Genomic DNA, 18,128 nt, shown 5'->3' with positions numbered 1-18,128 from the left:
TGTGTATTTTAGTCACCTGGTGTGTGTGTGTGTGTGTGTGTGTGTATAGGTGTGTATTTTAGTCACCTGGTGTGTGTGTGTGTATAGGTGTGTATTTTAGTCACCTGGTGTGTGTGTGTGTGTATAGGTGTGTATTTTAGTCACATGGTGTGTGTGTGTGTGTATAGGTGTGTATTTTAGTCACATGGTGTGTGTGTGTGTGTGTGTGTGTATATATAGGTGTTTATTTTAGTCACATGGTGTGTGTATAGGTGTGTATTTTAGTCACCTGGTGTGTGTGTGTGTGTGTATAGGTGTGTATTTTAGTCACCTGGTGTGTGTGTGTGTGTGTGTGTGTATAGGTGTGTATTTTAGTCACCTGGTGTGTGTGTGTGTGTGTGTGTATAGGTGTGTATTTTAGTCACGTGGTGTGTGTGTGTGTGTATATAGGTGTGTATTTTAGTCACCTGGTGTGTGTGTGTGTGTGTGTGTGTGTATAGGTGTGTATTTTAGTCACATGGTGTGTGTGTGTATAGGTGTGTATTTTAGTCACATGTGTGTATAGGTGTGTATTTTAGTCACATGGGGTGTGTGTGTGTATATAGGTGTGTATTTTAGTCACGTGGTGTGTGTGTGTGTGTATATAGGTGTGTATTTTAGTCACCTGGTGTGTGTCTGTGTGTGTATATAGGTGTGTATTTTAGTCACATGGTGTGTGTGTGTGTGTATAGGTGTGTATTTTAGTCACCTGGTGTGTGTTTGTGTGTGTGTGTATATAGGTGTGTATTTTAGTCACCTGGTGTGTGTGTATAGGTGTGTATTTTAGTCACCTGGTGTGTGTGTGTGTGTATAGGTGTGTATTTTAGTCACCTGGTGTGTGTGTGTGTGTGTGTGTGTGTGTATAGGTGTGTATTTTAGTCACCTGGTGTGTGTGTGTGTGTGTGTGTGTGTGTATAGGTGTGTATTTTAGTCACCTGGTGTGTGTGTGTGTGTGTGTGTGTGTGTATAGGTGTGTATTTTAGTCACCTGGTGTGTGTGTGTGTGTATAGGTGTGTATTTTAGTCACCTGGTGTGTGTGTGTGTGTATAGGTGTTTATTTTAGTCACATGGTGTGTGTATAGGTGTGTATTTTAGTCACCTGGTGTGTGTGTGTGTGTATAGGTGTGTATTTTAGTCACCTGGTGTGTGTGTGTGTGTGTGTGTGTGTGTATAGGTGTGTATTTTAGTCACGTGGTGTGTGTGTGTATATAGGTGTGTATTTTAGTCACCTGGTGTGTGTGTGTGTGTGTGTGTGTGTGTGTATAGGTGTGTATTTTAGTCACATGGTGTGTGTGTGTGTGTGTGTGTGTGTGTGTATAGGTGTGTATTTTAGTCACATGGTGTGTGTGTGTATAGGTGTGTATTTTAGTCACATGTGTGTATAGGTGTGTATTTTAGTCACATGGGGTGTGTGTGTATATAGGTGTGTATTTTAGTCACATGGTGTGTGTGTGTGTGTATAGGTGTGTATTTTAGTCACCTGGTGTGTGTGTGTGTGTATAGGTGTGTATTTTAGTCACCTGGTGTGTGTGTGTGTGTGTGTGTATATAGGTGTGTATTTTAGTCACCTGGTGTGTGTGTGTGTGTGTGTGTATATAGGTGTGTATTTTAGTCACTTGGTGTGTGTGTGTGTGTGTATAGGTGTGTATTTTAGTCACCTGGTGGGTGTGTGTGTGTGTGTGTATATAGGTGTGTATTTTAGTCACATGGTGTGTGTGTATTTTAGTCACATGGTGTGTGTGTGTGTGTGTATATATAGGTGTGTATTTTAGTCACATGGTGTGTGTGTGTATAGGTGTGTATTTTACTCACGTGGTGTGTGTGTGTGTATGTGTGTGTATTTTAGTCACGTTGTGTGTGTGTGTGTGTGTATAGGTGTGTATTTTAGTCACGTTGTGTGTGTGTGTATTGGTGTGTATTTTAGTCATGTGGTGTGTGTGTGTGTATAGGTGTGTATTTTAGTCATGTGGTGTGTGTGAGATTTTGAGTGCACACTCGTAGTATTTTGGCTTGCGTGTGTGTGTGTGTGTGTGTGTGTGGAGAGAGATACAGTAAACGGTAACAGTGCTCAACTAAAGCGATCAACATTTATTTAATTCCTCTACACTCTGGTGGTAAAATTCGGGATAAATCATTCAGGGCTAGATTAAAATCATTCGGGGCTCGAGCCCTAGTGACGCCCCTGGGTGAACCTAAAACCCCTGCTTCAGTCTCACTATTAGAGAAAGTGTCTTAGTGAGGATCAGGTCATGTGACTCTCAGAGAGATGATCTTACCTCAGTGTCTCCAGTTTACAGAGAGGATTCTCCAGTAGAGCAGAGAGACTCTTCACTCCTGAGTCTCCTAGATTATTCCAGGACAGATTCAGTTCTCTCAGGTGTGAGGGGTTTGATCTCAGAGCTGAAGTCAGAGCAGAACAGCCTTCATCTGAGACACGACAATACTCCAACCTGCAGACACACAATAACACACTCTTCATCAACAGATACTCATCTAGGTTTAATATTTACTTTAAAGATGATCCATGTATTAAATGAATTTATATTTTGTATGTGATAAACTATGAGCAGCTGAATCTGAACAGAGAGCAGCAGACTGATAATGAAGACTTCATCCAGAGAGAGAGAGAGAGAGAGAGAGAGAGAGAGAGAGAGAGATTTATAGTGCACTACATAGGGGAAATAAACTTATAAAATTAAATTAAAACATATAAAATACTAAAATATAATATCAAGCTTAAAACATTAATTCCTGAGTTTGTTTTCTCAGGTGTGAGAGGAAGACTTGTTGAAAGATGATGTGTCTGTCATGATGGACAATCTTCCTTTTCTTGAACAATCCCAATGTACTATTAACACAGGCCAAAGGATTACTGCTGTTACTGAGATATATCTTCATTTAGTGTGTTATTGTGGTGTTGCTGTTTTAAGTTAAAAGTAATGAGCAGAGTTTTGTAGAATTTATCTCTGTGTAACTGTATTTTAATGCACATGTAACTAACTGTAGCTTTATTTAATTTTCTCACTACTCTTATTAATGCACATTGACTAATATATTTGTTCTGCATGTTGTACAGTTACAGGAAATTTTAGTTCCTAATACAGTAACTAATACTGCTGCTTTTATTGAGCTGCTGTGACTCTCAGAGAGATGATCTTACCTCAGTTTCTTCACTTTACACTGAGGATTCTCCAATACAGCACAGAGTCTCTTCACTCCTGAATCTCCTAGATTATTCCAAGACAGATCCAGTGTATCCACAATCAGATGCAGTTCTTTCAGATTGGAGGTTTCTGATCTGAGCACTGATGCCAGAGATTCAACACCACTGCCTTCAATCTTATCACACCTGATACTGAGGGAAAAAAAATAACACAATGAACACTAGTACAAATTATCAAACAAGCTCTCAAGGCTTTTACTGAACCTTCTCCTTCCTATAAAAGCCAAAAGCACAAACACCAGTTAGAGAAAACCTTTAAATACTGTAATAATATTTTACAGTCAGAGCTGTTTGGATTAAACTTGGTGTGAGTTTTCAGCTGCATCTTCACCAACACACTGTATAAACATGGAGCATGAACTGAATTAATACTTCAATATAAAACAAAAAAGGTTAAAGTCATACAGAGTTAGATTTAATGATTCTTATTTATTAGTTTTAATTATTCAGCTATGACATTATTTTATTCTGATATATTTTATTAGCTACTAAAATGAGAACCAGTCCAGTGATGACTGATTAATGTAGCTACCTGTCATAAGCTAGTTATCTAACAGTGTGTGTGTGTGTGTGTGTGTGTGTGTGTGTGTGCGTGTGTGCGTGTGTGTGTGCGTGTGTGCGTGTGTGTGTGTGTGAGTGTGTGTGTGTGTGAGTGTGTGAGTGTGTGTGTGTGAGTGTGTGAGTGTGTGTGTGTGTGTGTGTGCGTGTGTGTGTGCGTGTGTGTGCGTGTGTGTGCGTGTGTGTGTGCGTGTGTGTGCGTGTGTGTGTATATGTGGGCATTAATGCCATGGGCTCCTTATTTGCTCCCTGTGTCAGTGATTTAACCCTTACACTGTGTTTGACTTTCCCTGTTTAGGGACATTAGGAGAAGAAGGAAAGAAAATATAATCAGCATATAACACATTTATACTATTATATAATGAAGTGTAAATAAAAACAGTCTCTAATGAGTATTAAACATTCAACCCTTTCTAAAAACTCAAATAAAACCCTTTACCAAGACATAAGATTTTTTAAATAAAAGTATTAATAATGAAATTAACTCAGTGTCTGCATGATTGTACTTCAAGTCTAACATAAATTTAAGGTGAAAACACATTGTTTAAAATAGACTGAAGATTGTAAATGTGACAGTGAAATGTTTCTGTCAATGAAAACAGCTTTTTACAGACTCTCCTCTGAACTCTGAGTGAACATGTGTTGAATATTAAGTCAATTTCACTGTGATAAATCATAATTTCAATAAACCTTCATTAATTCATAAACTCTAAAATACTTTTCTTTTTTTTGGAACTGTCTTCCACACATTTAATACCTGCTCTTCAGTCTCAATCATTTGTCTATGTGACCCGTATGACCTCAAGTTATAACATCTCAAAGAACTTATTTATGTGTTTTCAGCAAGGGTGTGACTTTGGTTAGAGAAGTGTGTGTGGGGGGGGTATTTCCTGCATTTACATACATTTAGGGACAATGGTGATACAAAATCCAGGAAATAATGAAGATGATTATAAAGACAATTTCTGCCAAACAGAATAGTAGGCTACTAAACTATGGATATAAAAAAGATGTCTTACTTTCTTTATTGTTTAATAGGGACCGATCACCAAGACTTGAGAGAATCATTTTATAAAGTCAAAAATGTTCACCATTAATGTTTTGTGTGTGAATAAAATGTAAATAATCTGAGACTCAATTTCCACTGTTAAACAAACTTATTTTAAACTGAGCGCTGTAGCTGAAAATGTAAAATAAATGACTTGTTGTACAGGACGTCTGTCAGAGACACATCCACCAAACCACAGGGGTTTAGAATAGAAAAAGCAGAAAGCCTTTATGAACTGTGTGTGTTACAGCACTATTGTGTAATATCAGGTGCAGAGAGACAGCAGCAACATTAATATGGAATTATATGAAAATGTTGATCATTACTTTAATAATTGTCTTTCATGCATAAACAACCACTCTTAGTTAATAAACAAATTAAAATATTTACATTCCTGCTGCTAATTTTCTGTGCAGCACAAATACCTAAAGTAGATCATTTTTATGCCTCTAACACTGTATTATAGCAGGGTAGAAATAACCCTCTGCAATCCTTACTTCTGTAATCCAAAAGGAGGGGAAATTGATAACACAATAGATACACTACTTATGTGGTACACAGGATGCAAGATTCTCACACAATCTCACAAACATAAAATATAAAGAACATTTTTCATTGTCCTCCATCTGTCCATTCAATCCCATCTCTCCATGTATCCTAACTGTCCACTTCATCTGTCCTCTGATATGAAAACCACTGAGTTATGATCATATTGAGTCTAATATTAAATTATAATGCTGCATTTCCAGAAGAAAATGTGAGTGTGATTGTGAATATGTTTAATATTATTGATTAATGATTGTGAATATGATAACTATTGCAAGACATGCTCAAATAATTAAAAAAAAAAAACCTCCTCCCTCACTCTAGCTGACGTCACACACACACTCACACACACACACACACTCACACTCACACTCACACACACACTCACACAGACACACACACTCACACACTCACTCACACACTCACTCACTCACTCACACAGACACACACACACACACTCACACAGACACACTCACACACACTCACACACACTCACTCACACTCACTCACACACACTCACACACACTCACACACACTCACACACACTCACACTCACTCACACACCAGCGGTCTGAAGTCCGTGAAAAATACATTTACAAATCCATATAAAAACTATAAAACTTACCAGCATGAAAAGTAATATCACACCTAAGCAGCATTTTAGCGTTGGAACCATGTTTCTATCTATTACCGTTTAGGACTAGTAACGTTTTACATGCTTGTTTACGACAGCTCACGAAAATCTCCGAGAAAAGCCGAATTGTGCGCGCTCTCCTTAAATGCCCGTGCGGAAACCAGGAAGTGAAGTCCGTAACGATCGAATTTAAAATTAATATAAAATAAACTACAATACTTATCAACATGAAAAGTTAAAGCACACTTAAGAAACACATGATGAACATTTTAGCTTTGGAACCAGAATTTTAGCTATTACCGTTTAGGACTACTAGCGCGCCCAGGAAACGGAATAATAATAAAATAATAATAATAATAAAATTGCTGACGCAATCACACTAACTAGTATCCAGAGTCTGCTTGTCTTACATTGCTGAGAGAAAATGCGCGGTTTAAAGTCAACTCGTTTTCACGCTACACAGAATGTTCTAATCTACATTAAATATTTAGCTAACAGTCTGAAGTTACCTAGCAACAACAGTGTATGTTAACGTTAGCTCAGTCACCGTTAGGCTAACATCAACAGGTGTAGACAGTAGATATGATTATCCTGACCTGAGCTAATTTACTGAATCAACCAACTCACATCTCCTTTCTTTCTTTTCATCCATGATGACATTAAAGTCATCTGTTGCTGCTTCTGGTGTTTCATCACACCCCCAAAATTACACCCCCAGTTTTCAGTTATTAAGTAAATAAGATTTACTTACATTGCTTTTCTGGATGCTGCAATCACAGGCATCATCTTCAGAAGAACCAGATCTGTTATCTTCTCTGGACTGAAATATTTATTCAGGTCAAATTCCTCCAGATCCTGTTCTGAGGTCAGTAACACAAACACCAGAGCAGACCACTGTGAGGAAGAGAGTTCACTTTGTTTTCCAGATTTCAGGTAGCGTTGGATTTCCTCCACTAGAGAATTATCACCCAGTTCATTCAGACAGTGGAACAGATTGATGGATTTCTCTGGAGGAAGATCTTCACTGATCTCCTGCTTAATGTACTGAACTGTTTCCTCTTTGCTGTAGGAGCTACTTCCTGTCTGTGTTATTAAGGCATGTAAGAGTTTCTGATTGGACTCCAGTGAGAGACCCAGAAGAAAGCGAAGGAAAAGGTCCAGATGTCCAGTTTGACTTTTTAATGCCTGCTCTACTGCAGACTTGTGGACATCTGAAATTGTGTTACAGACCTGACTCTGATTAAGAACATTACTGTTTTCTTTCATAAATGCTGTGTGAACATAGAGAGCTGCCAAATGCTCCTGAATGGTCAGATGAACAAAGCAGTACACTTTACTCTGGTGAAGCCCAAACTCCTCTCTGAAGATCTGTGTACACACACCTGAGTACACTGCTGCTTCTCTCACATCAATGCCACACTCTCTCAGGTCTTCCTCATAGAAGATCAGGTTCCCTTTCTTCAGCTGCTGAAAAGCCAGTTGTCCCAGTTTAAGAAGCATTTCTTCATCACTCTCCTGCTTCTGTGAGTATTTTCCTCTTATGATGTTTGTCTGAATGATGAGGAAGTGTGTGTACATTTCAGTCAGAGTCTTGGGGATCTCTCCAGTCTCTGCTTCACCCAACATCCTCTCTAGAACAGTGGCTGAAATCCAGCAGAAGACTGGGATGTGGCACATGATGTAGAGGCTTCTTAATGACTTCAGGTGTGTGATGATGTTATTGGCCAGGCTCTGATCTCTGATCCTCTTCCTGAAATACTCCTCCTTCTGTGGGTCATTGAACCCTCGTACCTCTGTGACTCGATGCACACACTCAGAGGGGATTTGATCAGCTGCTGCTGGTCGGGAGGTGATCCAGATGAGAGCAGAGGGAAGCAGATTCCCTTTGATCAGGTTTATCAGCAGCTCCTGCACTGATGCTGATTCAGTTACATCACACACTCTCTCTGTGTTCTGGAAATCCAGAGGAAAACGACACTCGTCCAATCCGTCAAAAATGAACAGAACCTTTTCCAATCTGGACATTTCTGTTTCTTTTGTTTCCTTAAAAAAGACATGAAGGAGCTCCATCAGACTCAGTTTCTGGTCCTTCATCAAATTCAGCTCTCTGAAAGGAAGTGGAAATATGAGGTGGACGTCCTGATTTGTTTTCCCTTCAGACCAGTCCAGAATGAACTTCTGTACAGAGACTGTTTTTCCGATGCCAGCGACTCCCTTTGTCAGAACAGTTCTGATGGGTTTGTCTTGTTCAGATGAGGTCTTTGTCAGAACAGTTCTGATGGGTTTGTCTTGTTCAGATGAGGTCTTTGTCAGAACAGTTCTGATGGGTTTGTCTTGTTCAGATGAGGTCTTTGTCAGAACAGTTCTGATGGGTTTGTCTTGTTCAGATAAAGGCTTAAAGATGTCATTGCATTTGATTGGTGTTTCCTCTCTTGTTGTTGTTCTCCTGGATGCTGCCTCGATCTGTCTCACCTCATGTTCATTATTGACGTCTCCACTGTCTCCCTCTGTGATGTAGAGCTCTGTGTAGATCTCATTCAGGAGTCTTTGGGTTCCCAGGTTTATCATCTCTCCATTTAAACACTGAAACTTCTTCTTCAGATTTAACTTGAACTTTTTCTGGAGTTCAGGAACATCAGCAGATTCTGGGGCGTGTCTGTAAAATGGTGAAGTAGGAAGACATTTTGAGACATGGGCTTCAATTATTAGGGTTTAAGATCAGTTTTCCTGCATGGTTATCACAGAGAGTTTTTTATAATGTTCTCACTGTGTTTGTTTTATTCTACTGTGTGTTTTCTTCAATATAATGAATCTAATGTAGGAAATATCAGTAGAAAGGTTTATAATATCAGCGTGTCAGTGTCACAGTCATGTTACTGGTTTGATCTTACCCTGTAAATGTCATGATGTTCTTTTCTCTTCTCTTTTGTTCCTCCTGTAGAACACTGAGAACAAACATTGTATCTGTTAAAGACTTTAATCACTTTAATACTGTACACTAAACATGCTGTAGATCTAATTTTACTACAATAACAGTAGTAACTGCATTCATATTTAGAGAACACAGTGCTAAATTCAACATCACAAATATTTTTCATGTTCTCTAGGAGTTTTTCCAATTATTTTATGTTGTAAATTTCAGAAAATAAAAGCTGAAATGTTGATATATCATCACATATTTATCTTTTGATGAAACTCAAATGTCTTTAATTTAGAGCAAAAACAAAAGAACTGTCCTTGGAGTTCTGATACTTTCAGAGGGGACAGTATGTGGTCATTAGGGGTGTAACAGAACAGGAGTACATCAATAATACATGAACTATGGGATGTTACCTGTGTACAGGTGAGAAGTCTCTATTATTAAAGTTTAAAGGAGGATCCATCTAATCAGCTTGAACAAATGTGTTATAGCATTAATCATTTAATTATTAAATGCAGGTTTAGCAGCTTCACTTTGGTACTCATAATGTACATGAATATCTGTAACTTCACAACTTTGTGAAGGCTTGTGTCAATTAATATGGGCCACTCAAGGTTGGAATATCTTAAAATAAAAGATTATTGCTCACACGTGCTACATGCAAATTTTATTTCTGTTCATAAGAAACGTTTGAAGACAACTGAACAAAAGTAAGGTTCTGTGAATGGTAGGGCTGAAACGATTCCTCGAGGAACTCGAGTAATTCAAATACAAAAAATCATCAAGGCAAATTAGTTAGTCCATAGTCCTTAAATCAATATGAATATTCACACTTAGATTAAAACAATATGATTGCTAGTTAAACTTAAGTCCAGTAAAAATGTAGTGATTCTTTACGACCATAAATCAGTATGGTGGCTAGTTATGATGTCCCTAATTTAGCTAAGTTTTGTGAAAGCCTAATCGTCATTTTGATAGCCTCACTCTCTGTCTCACACACACACACACACACACACACACACCAGTATGTAGAGAGACATTTAAGAGGGTTTATTCTCCAAATAACTCTAATTTCATGTTACAGATAAATGTGTTAAGAAATTTGATGTGTATGGACTCTTGTTCTTGTTCCAAGTTTCCTTCCTGTCCATTAATTTTTGTCTCTTACAAAAACCACAAAGTCTTCCAGGAAGACAGTAAAGGCTTATGTCCTGCTTGAGCTGTAGTTAGACTGAAACATCAAAGTTAAGTTGCACAGCATCAATGCAATGTTTAAGTATTATTATTATTATTATTATTATTTTGTTTTAGGTTGTACTGTTTACCTTTTTTGAAGTAATAAAGTTTTTTTTATTTATATATTTGTATTTGCATTTTGAATGTCAATGGCACTAAATAGGTTTATTTTCATTTTTCTAAATAGGAAACAACTTAGCTGTTCATTTTAAGAGACCTGTCTTTTTTCTCTTGAATATTTAGTATTCGTCTTTAATAAAGAAAAAATACTTCTTATCCGATTACTCGATTAATCGATTGAATAATTGGTAGAATAATCGATCAGTAAAATAATCGATAGCTGCAGCCCTAGTGAATGGTATCTGAATGATCTTACAAAAATAATGTACACATAAAATGGGGTTTATGACATTTCTTAGTCTTGCTGAAAAAAATGCAAGCACAAGACAAAATACACTTACAGTATGTTACAAACTCTGATAACCTGTAATAATAATAATAATAATAATAATAATAATAATAATAATAATAATAATAATAATATGTAGTAGTAGTGGTAGTCGTAGTAGTTATAGTTTCATTACCTTTCATAACTTTTCTTTAGTCTTTTGCTTATATTAACATTTATAAGTTCAGAATTTAAGACATTACCTTCATAAATATTTACACTATTTCATCTAAAGCATTTACTGAAAGTATTGCAGCATCACTATAGACCAAGTAACTATAATATAAATTAAAATATCTGCTTATAACTGTGTAGCACAGCCATTAACCTTGACTTTAACTAGAACTGTGAGATGTTACCTGTATAAAGGTGAGGAATCAGCAGTTTTAAAGTTCCAAGGAATCTTCATAGACACATCACTCTTCATGGAGACACAGCTGACTGCTGATGAGTCTGATCTCTCTTTCTGAAGTTTACTGTACAACATTACAGACAGTATTTTAGTGATTTAAATACACTCACAACAAATTTACAAATACAATCTATACACTTTGCTCTCTTGAACAGTGACAGGTACAGTCTTTATTTATTTTTAAATCATTTTATTAGACAGTACTATTACTTTTATTGTCAAATTAAGATACTTTTACTTCCATGTTTATTATAAGTCAATGTAAAATCCTGTCATGAAAAATTCCTTTATCCATTCTGCATTGTAGCTTTACATTTTAACAGCAGAACTCTATATACTCACTACTTATTTCAGATATGAACAATTAATGACTAAAATGCAGAAATATAGTTACCACTTCTTTAGGGGTGGAGTCATATCTGTGTCCAGATCAGTGATCTCCATTTTTGAATATTAGTGTATGAACAGACAGTTTATGGAGACACTGCTGAGTCACTGATGATACTGATCTCTTCTGCTGGTATCTCTTCTAATAAAAAAGACAAAAACAAATGTCCAGTTAAACATGGAGAGAACCAAACTTTTACATCTCTGACCACAAAAAAATCATAGTTTTACATACAGTAACTGACCCCTAACATTCTAACACCAAATTATTCAGTCATGGGGAATCTGGAACCCATCTCAGGATCACTGATCAGGAAAAAGATCTCAGGAAAAACATGTGATTCTAGACCTTATTGACCTCTACTTTAATCATGAACTGAACTACACATGTGAGCAGCCAGAAACTTAAGAAGGAGAATTTACAGTAGTTTATAAGGATTAATCAGTGATGTCATGTCATGTGGGAGCAGAGGGCAGGAACAATGACATCAGGTGGCAAGATCACACACAGATAATAGAAATAACAGAAATAATAGATTCTTAATAATGTTTGTGAAACATATAAGACACACTGACAGATCACACTGTTAAATTCAGCCCTCTGTAGGTTGATCATTTTCTTTTCCATCAAACCATGTGGCATCCTTTCATTCCTAACACATTTCCCAGTCCATATCAGTGTAGATATCCAGCATGATATTTTACCCCATTGAGATCTGATGTGTTTTCAAAGTGTTCCTTTAATTTTTTGAGCAGTAAACAACAGACACAGTGCAAACAACAGTTATTTAAAAATATATACAAAGGCAAGATTGGTACACAAATTTGTTTAAACATCAATAAAGCACTCCAAAGAGTGTGTGCTGATTGTGAACCCAGATTAATTAGGGAGCTCACATGAACACCACCACAGGCAGAAATACGGCTGAATGGCTATCAACAAAAAGACATTCCTTATGGAAAAACACTGATCACTGATGCCATGACATTGCAGCTGGCCACAGATTTATTGTAGATTTTATTTTAGAAGGTGACTCTTTGACCTTTCCACAGACAGTACAGTGATTATGAAGAGATGATTACCTTCCCTACCAGACAGTTTAAGGGCCCAGGATGTTTCCATAGTTATTGCACTATGTTTAAGAAATGCTGCCTGGTTTGCAGACAAACGCTGATCAAAATCTTCATGAACAGGAAGCAACAGGGCCAGATATAGGGGAGTACTACAGAGAGCTTGTATATATAATAAATCATCTGCACTTTGACGTTTGCTTCACACATAGCAATATGGCCCCGCTTCAATATAAATTTATTTACACAATTATGATATTGTACTTAAATAAATATATTAGATAACGCCTGAGGCAGCTGTATTACATTTAGATTTCAGAGATCACGAGACAACACCCTCATGGCCTTGGCTGGTTTTGTTGTTTTCACTTTCGTAGAAGTCAGATTTTAAAACACATTATGTCTGTTCCACGTTATTAAAGCAAAAATAACCACAAACCAAACAAACTGAAGGAAAACTCGAGGAGAAAAACTGGAATATATAACTAACACACACCGAACACTTACACACACCGGGAAACACACTGAAGAGGAAGTTCAGCTGAAATGAAGCGGTTTTCTTACTGCTCTTTTTACACGATGTCATTACAATATAACACCAGTTTTGTATCAAATACATGATATAAAGTGATTTATTTTAAAAGAAAATGACCTTCTTGTATTGAACAGTCCGTCTTGTTGGACATTAACAACACCGTTTCTCCGTTTCAGTCGCTGCGATGAGACAAAATGGAGTCGGAGCTGGAGAACAAACACTTTCACTTTCGGGAACCGATTCACTAAGGAACGAATCGACTCTATGAATCGGCTCTTTGATTAAAAATTAAGAAAAAGCAAAAGATTAAATTATTTTTTTACTCGTTCACAGGGACGATTCTAGGATTTTCATTTAAGGGGGGCTCAGCCCCCAGTGAGGGTATAATATTAAAAGAAAGAAAGAAAGAAAGAAAGAAAATTAATTAATTAATTAAATTAAATAAACGTTTGACTAACAGGGTAGGATGGTAAACTTATCGCAGCATTCCACTGCATAAATGTGTATAACATTTGAGTACTGAACAAGCCAAAGATCTTCCTGATCACACTCACACATACACACACTCACTCACTCACACACACACACACATACATACACACACTCACTCTCACGCTCACTCACACTCTCTCTCTCTCACTCTCACACACACTCACACACACACACAATCTCACGCTCACTCACACTCACACTCACACTCACTCACTCTCTCTCTCACTCACTCACTCACTCTCTCTCTCTCTCTCTCTCTCACACACACACACACACACACACACACACACTTGTCCTCTGATCCTCGCTCTGTTGAAGAACGCGCTGAAAGACGGGGAAGAGCCGAAAGTCTGCCGCCGTTTTCATATGAAATTTAAAGGGGACAGAGGAGATCACCAATTTGTGTAGAGTTTATGGAGAATCGCAGAATTTTAGGGGGGCTGAGGAGAAATGTTAGGGGGCTAAAGCCCCACTAAAAATGCCCTGGCGACGCCCATGCTCGTTCATGTAGTTGTTCTGAAGTTACACCACAAGCAGGTGCGGACTTAACCAATAAGCGAGGTAAGCAGCCGCTTAGGGCCCCGGGGAATTAGGGGGCCCAGACCAATACCAAGAAGCCTATATGAATCATATAGTACTTATTAATTTTCTATCATATATTGTATGGTCTGTCTATAACCATTAAGATTTTAACGTCATTATTACACCTTTTCAAGAGGCCCCCCCATGGTTCATGAATAGTGGAACGTTCCTATCGTACTGCACATGCGCGAGGTGTGAGCGGTTCAAAGTCCCTGTCAGAGGAGAGTAGATCAGAGGAAGACTTAGAGCGCGCAGGAGTGAGAATTTTATACATTTGGAACAAATTTAGAAATAAACAATGAAACGCAGCTACACAAGAGGAGCTGAAAAAAGGAGGAGAAAAGAGGATATAAAAAAGAATGTGGATAAACTCCCGAAAGTCACTCATTTTTTCTCCCAAACTCCCACAGTTAGTGCTGCAGCCCCCCGAGAATTTAGACAAGTGACGATGACACACACCTGAAAGAAAGAAAAGCAACACACATACTAATGTCTCTTCTTCTAAACACAGTCCATTTATTGATGTGAATGCTGCGCGCACACACACACACACACACATTAGATTGCTTTGTATGTGTGTATGAAGGTCCATAATGTTGATATTAGGTTATTACATGTTAATAAAGCTTGTACATTATAACCTGTATGTCATTAGTAATAAGTCCAGACTGCAGTCCTTAAGAGGAATGAAACACTAAAGCAATAAAACACACACAGCAATTAAACACAACTGTATTGCAGGATGACATCAATAAATTAAAGACATTCATTCAGTAAACAGGACACATAACATTAAAATAAAGATGTTTGTTAAGTTAAACTGAATTCAACTGAATTCAGTTAAAAATGTTCTAATACAATGTGGTTACCATTTTAAATTCGTATGTGGTGCAAATTTCAGTGCCAATGAAATGAAATCTTCCACCTCAGTCGCCTTTAGTGTCTGGAAATTCTTCTGTGTTGCTCCTAAAAATAGAATGAAATAATCAGTGTTATTCTCTGCATTGTAACTTGTACACTGTATATAAATTTAGGTTAAAGAATATATTAAAGAATATTCAGAGGAGCCGAAAGAAAATTCTCAGGCAAAACAAATCTTAAATAAAATAAAATAAATAAAATTACAAAATTGAATATGTCCTCAAAAAGTTGTGTAAAATTGGATATACCCTCCAGATTGTAATTGGTCTCATGAACAGAGACAAGAGGTACAACAGAAAGTTCAAAGTCGTCGACACAAACATTTTTTGTTGTAGTTCAACAGCTGCTTTTAGACATCTATTCAAAATTCATCTTTATTCATAAAATTCATAATTAGGTTTTATGTTATTTTCTCAGTGCAAATTCTTAATTTCATATGAAATATTCTATTATGCAATTATCATGTATTACCAATTTATCATTTAGTTTTATTTTAAATCAGTAGGGGAGCCTGCTGGTATTTCCTAATGATCCCTAAATATTTCCTGGATGCTGTAAGCCATGGCTTGATAGAGAGCAAAATCCTCTCCTGTCTGGAAAATGCAGCACTGTACTGTGGTTTGTTACACTAATTATCTACTGTAATTAACTCTATTGGCCTTCACATATTTTGATTAAAAAAGGTCATTTGTTTAATATTTTTTAAATATTAGATATCAGACACTGCAACTCCTTAACTAACTCTAATATTCACCTCAAACTAAATCCAAATGACCTGCTGAACATTATACTGAATATCACTCTTCCTTCACTGGGTACAATGGCTGAAATATGACATAGAAAAGATGGACTCTTCTTCTTTTTTTGCCATAAAACAACTTTCCCTCCAAAATCTAAACAAGTAATGAAACTATTCTGTAGAGTAAATCTTACATTAATTTTATTTATAAAGTTATGCACAAAATAAAACCAATATGTATTTCTTGATAATATCCAATGCTAGGTAATGGGCAAGATAATTATGTTGGTCAATATGTAAAAGTATGATGTGATAATGTGTAATAACAGTGTGTGTGATACAGGAGTTAGGGTTTAGGGTGGAACTCTAGGGTAAATGGTCAGTGTGTGATAATGGTGTGTGTGATACAGGAGTTAGGGTTTAAGGTGGAACTCTAGGGTAAATGGTCAGTGTGTGGTAACGGTGTGTGTGATACAGGAGTTAGGGTTTAAGGTGGAACTCTAGGGTAAATGGTCAGTGTGTAATAACGGTGTGTGTGATACAGGAGTTAGGGTTTAAGGTGGAACTCTAGGGTAAATGGTCAGTGTGTGGTAACGGTGTGTGTGATACAGGAGTTAGGGTTTAGGGTGGAACTCTAGGGTAAATGGTCAGTGTGTGGTAACGGTGTGTGTGATACAGGAGTTAGGGTTTAGGGTGGAACTCTAGGGTAAATGGTCAGTGTGTGGAGACACTGCAGCTCCTCAACTCACTTTAATATTCACCTCAAACTAAACCGATTACACTGAATATCTCTGTTCCTTCACTATCTGATAGTAAAAAAACAGTAAAAATAGGATTGAAATATTTTTCAGTAGTATTAAATTACTTATAGACATTAATGGTGATTAGTGTAATTGTAATTATACAGTAATTTACAGACAAGCCTTTTAAAGCCATGTGTTTTTCATATAAGGACAAATCTAAGCCACTCTTGCTCCTATTGTCTTAAACCAGGGCTGTCCAATCTTATCCGCAAAGGGCCGGTGTGGGTGCAGGTTTTCATTCCAACCGAGCAGAAGCCACACCTGAGTCCACTGAAAGCCAAGATCAGTTGATTAAACTGGTGGAATCAGGTGTAGCTCCTGCTCAGTTGGAATGAAAACCTGCACCCACACCGGCCCTTTGCGGATAAGATTGGACACCTCTGCCTTAAACCAACTTTCCCTCCAAAAATGTAAAAAATATAATAAAAGTCTCTGTAAAGTAAATCTACATTAAATGTGTCGATATGTTTTAACAGTCACACATGAAATGGTGATCAAAATTAAATTATTGTGTATATCTACAACACTGTGGACTACGCAATGTGCAAAAAAAGAAAAAGGTAAATAGTTCTTAATTGAATCTAATGGACATGGTCAGGTCACTCGTGATTGGTTAAAAACATTACAGTGATTTAAACTGTCCCTCCTCCAGGTCTAAACCCCGCCCCCAATTTCCAGGAGCGATTTTCCCTCTCAAATTTAAATCAGCCAATCAGAAAAATTCCTCCACTGAGAAAAATGTAATGGGTCAGAACTTTCCAGAACTTTCTTTGTATGAGTGTGAAAATACCAACACACTCTAAAGTATTGTATAGCAGATAATATCTCACCCATGTAATCTCTTATATTTTGTTGTTAGACATAAATGTATTTTTAATAAATGTTTGAGAAAGAATTTTTTGCTATGGTTTTTGCTGCATGTTCAGTTCACAAATAAATACAACAAAAAATATAGCATTTAAATATTTATTTCTTCAAAACCTGGTCCAAGGAAGGCCAACGGGTGAACAAGAGACAAGGCAGATCTGAGTTTGATCTGATCATCAAAAAAAGTAGAATATATAATATATATATTAATGTAATATAATAAAAATAAGTCGAATAAAGGTGATAAAATGTGTTAAACTAAGAACGTCTACAAAGATTGTTTCCAAGACTTTAAATCTTCTGACAGTCTTAGACAATGGAATGTCTAAATAGAACTATAGAGAGAAATATACATAGTCCAGAAAGATGAAACTAGAAGTAAACTGCAGAGGATATGAGGATATGCAGAGTTGTAGCCCGAGCAGAACCTGATCAGCTTAGCCAAGGCACAGGTTAGTCTCTCATCTTCCACTGGAATTACAACATTGTCATTTTTAGCAACAGAGACAATCTGGAGTTTTGAAACCTGACACAGAGTGTGTAAAGTAGATCTGTTTACACATATTGTTCTGAAATCTGTGAATAAATTCACTGCTTGTTTTCATTACAAAACTACACAAGACTGTGTGTAAAACAGCTGAATGTTTCTAACACTTTATTTTCTTTGTACATGTGATCTGTATCTACA

The 18,128-nt window shown here is 36.9% G+C and overlaps 1 protein-coding gene across 13 annotated transcripts in view; it reads right to left on the bottom strand.

Moving 5' to 3' along the window:
• Positions 1 to 18,128, bottom strand: part of LOC131362396 (NACHT, LRR and PYD domains-containing protein 12-like) — a 152,737-nt gene that overhangs the window by 91,258 nt on the left and 43,351 nt on the right. For 11 of the 13 annotated variants that reach the window (XM_058404354.1, XM_058404347.1, XM_058404346.1 and 8 more), the window contains one exon: positions 2,295 to 2,468. The exons of 1 other annotated variant lie outside the window; for it this stretch is intronic. In XM_058404354.1, coding sequence (XP_058260337.1) covers positions 2,295 to 2,468 — 174 coding nt within the window. Of the gene's footprint in view, positions 1 to 2,294; positions 2,469 to 3,178; positions 3,374 to 6,778; positions 8,684 to 8,918; positions 8,973 to 10,990; positions 11,108 to 11,437; positions 11,573 to 13,153; positions 13,406 to 18,128 lie in introns of those variants that run through there. One more of the 13 variants, XM_058404358.1, reaches the window with a different exon arrangement.

The sequence above is a fragment of the Hemibagrus wyckioides genome, linkage group LG12 (genome assembly GCF_019097595.1).
Source record: "Hemibagrus wyckioides isolate EC202008001 linkage group LG12, SWU_Hwy_1.0, whole genome shotgun sequence".
Taxonomy (NCBI): Eukaryota; Metazoa; Chordata; class Actinopteri; order Siluriformes; family Bagridae; genus Hemibagrus; species Hemibagrus wyckioides.
This window is presented reverse-complemented; position numbering and strand designations above follow the sequence as displayed.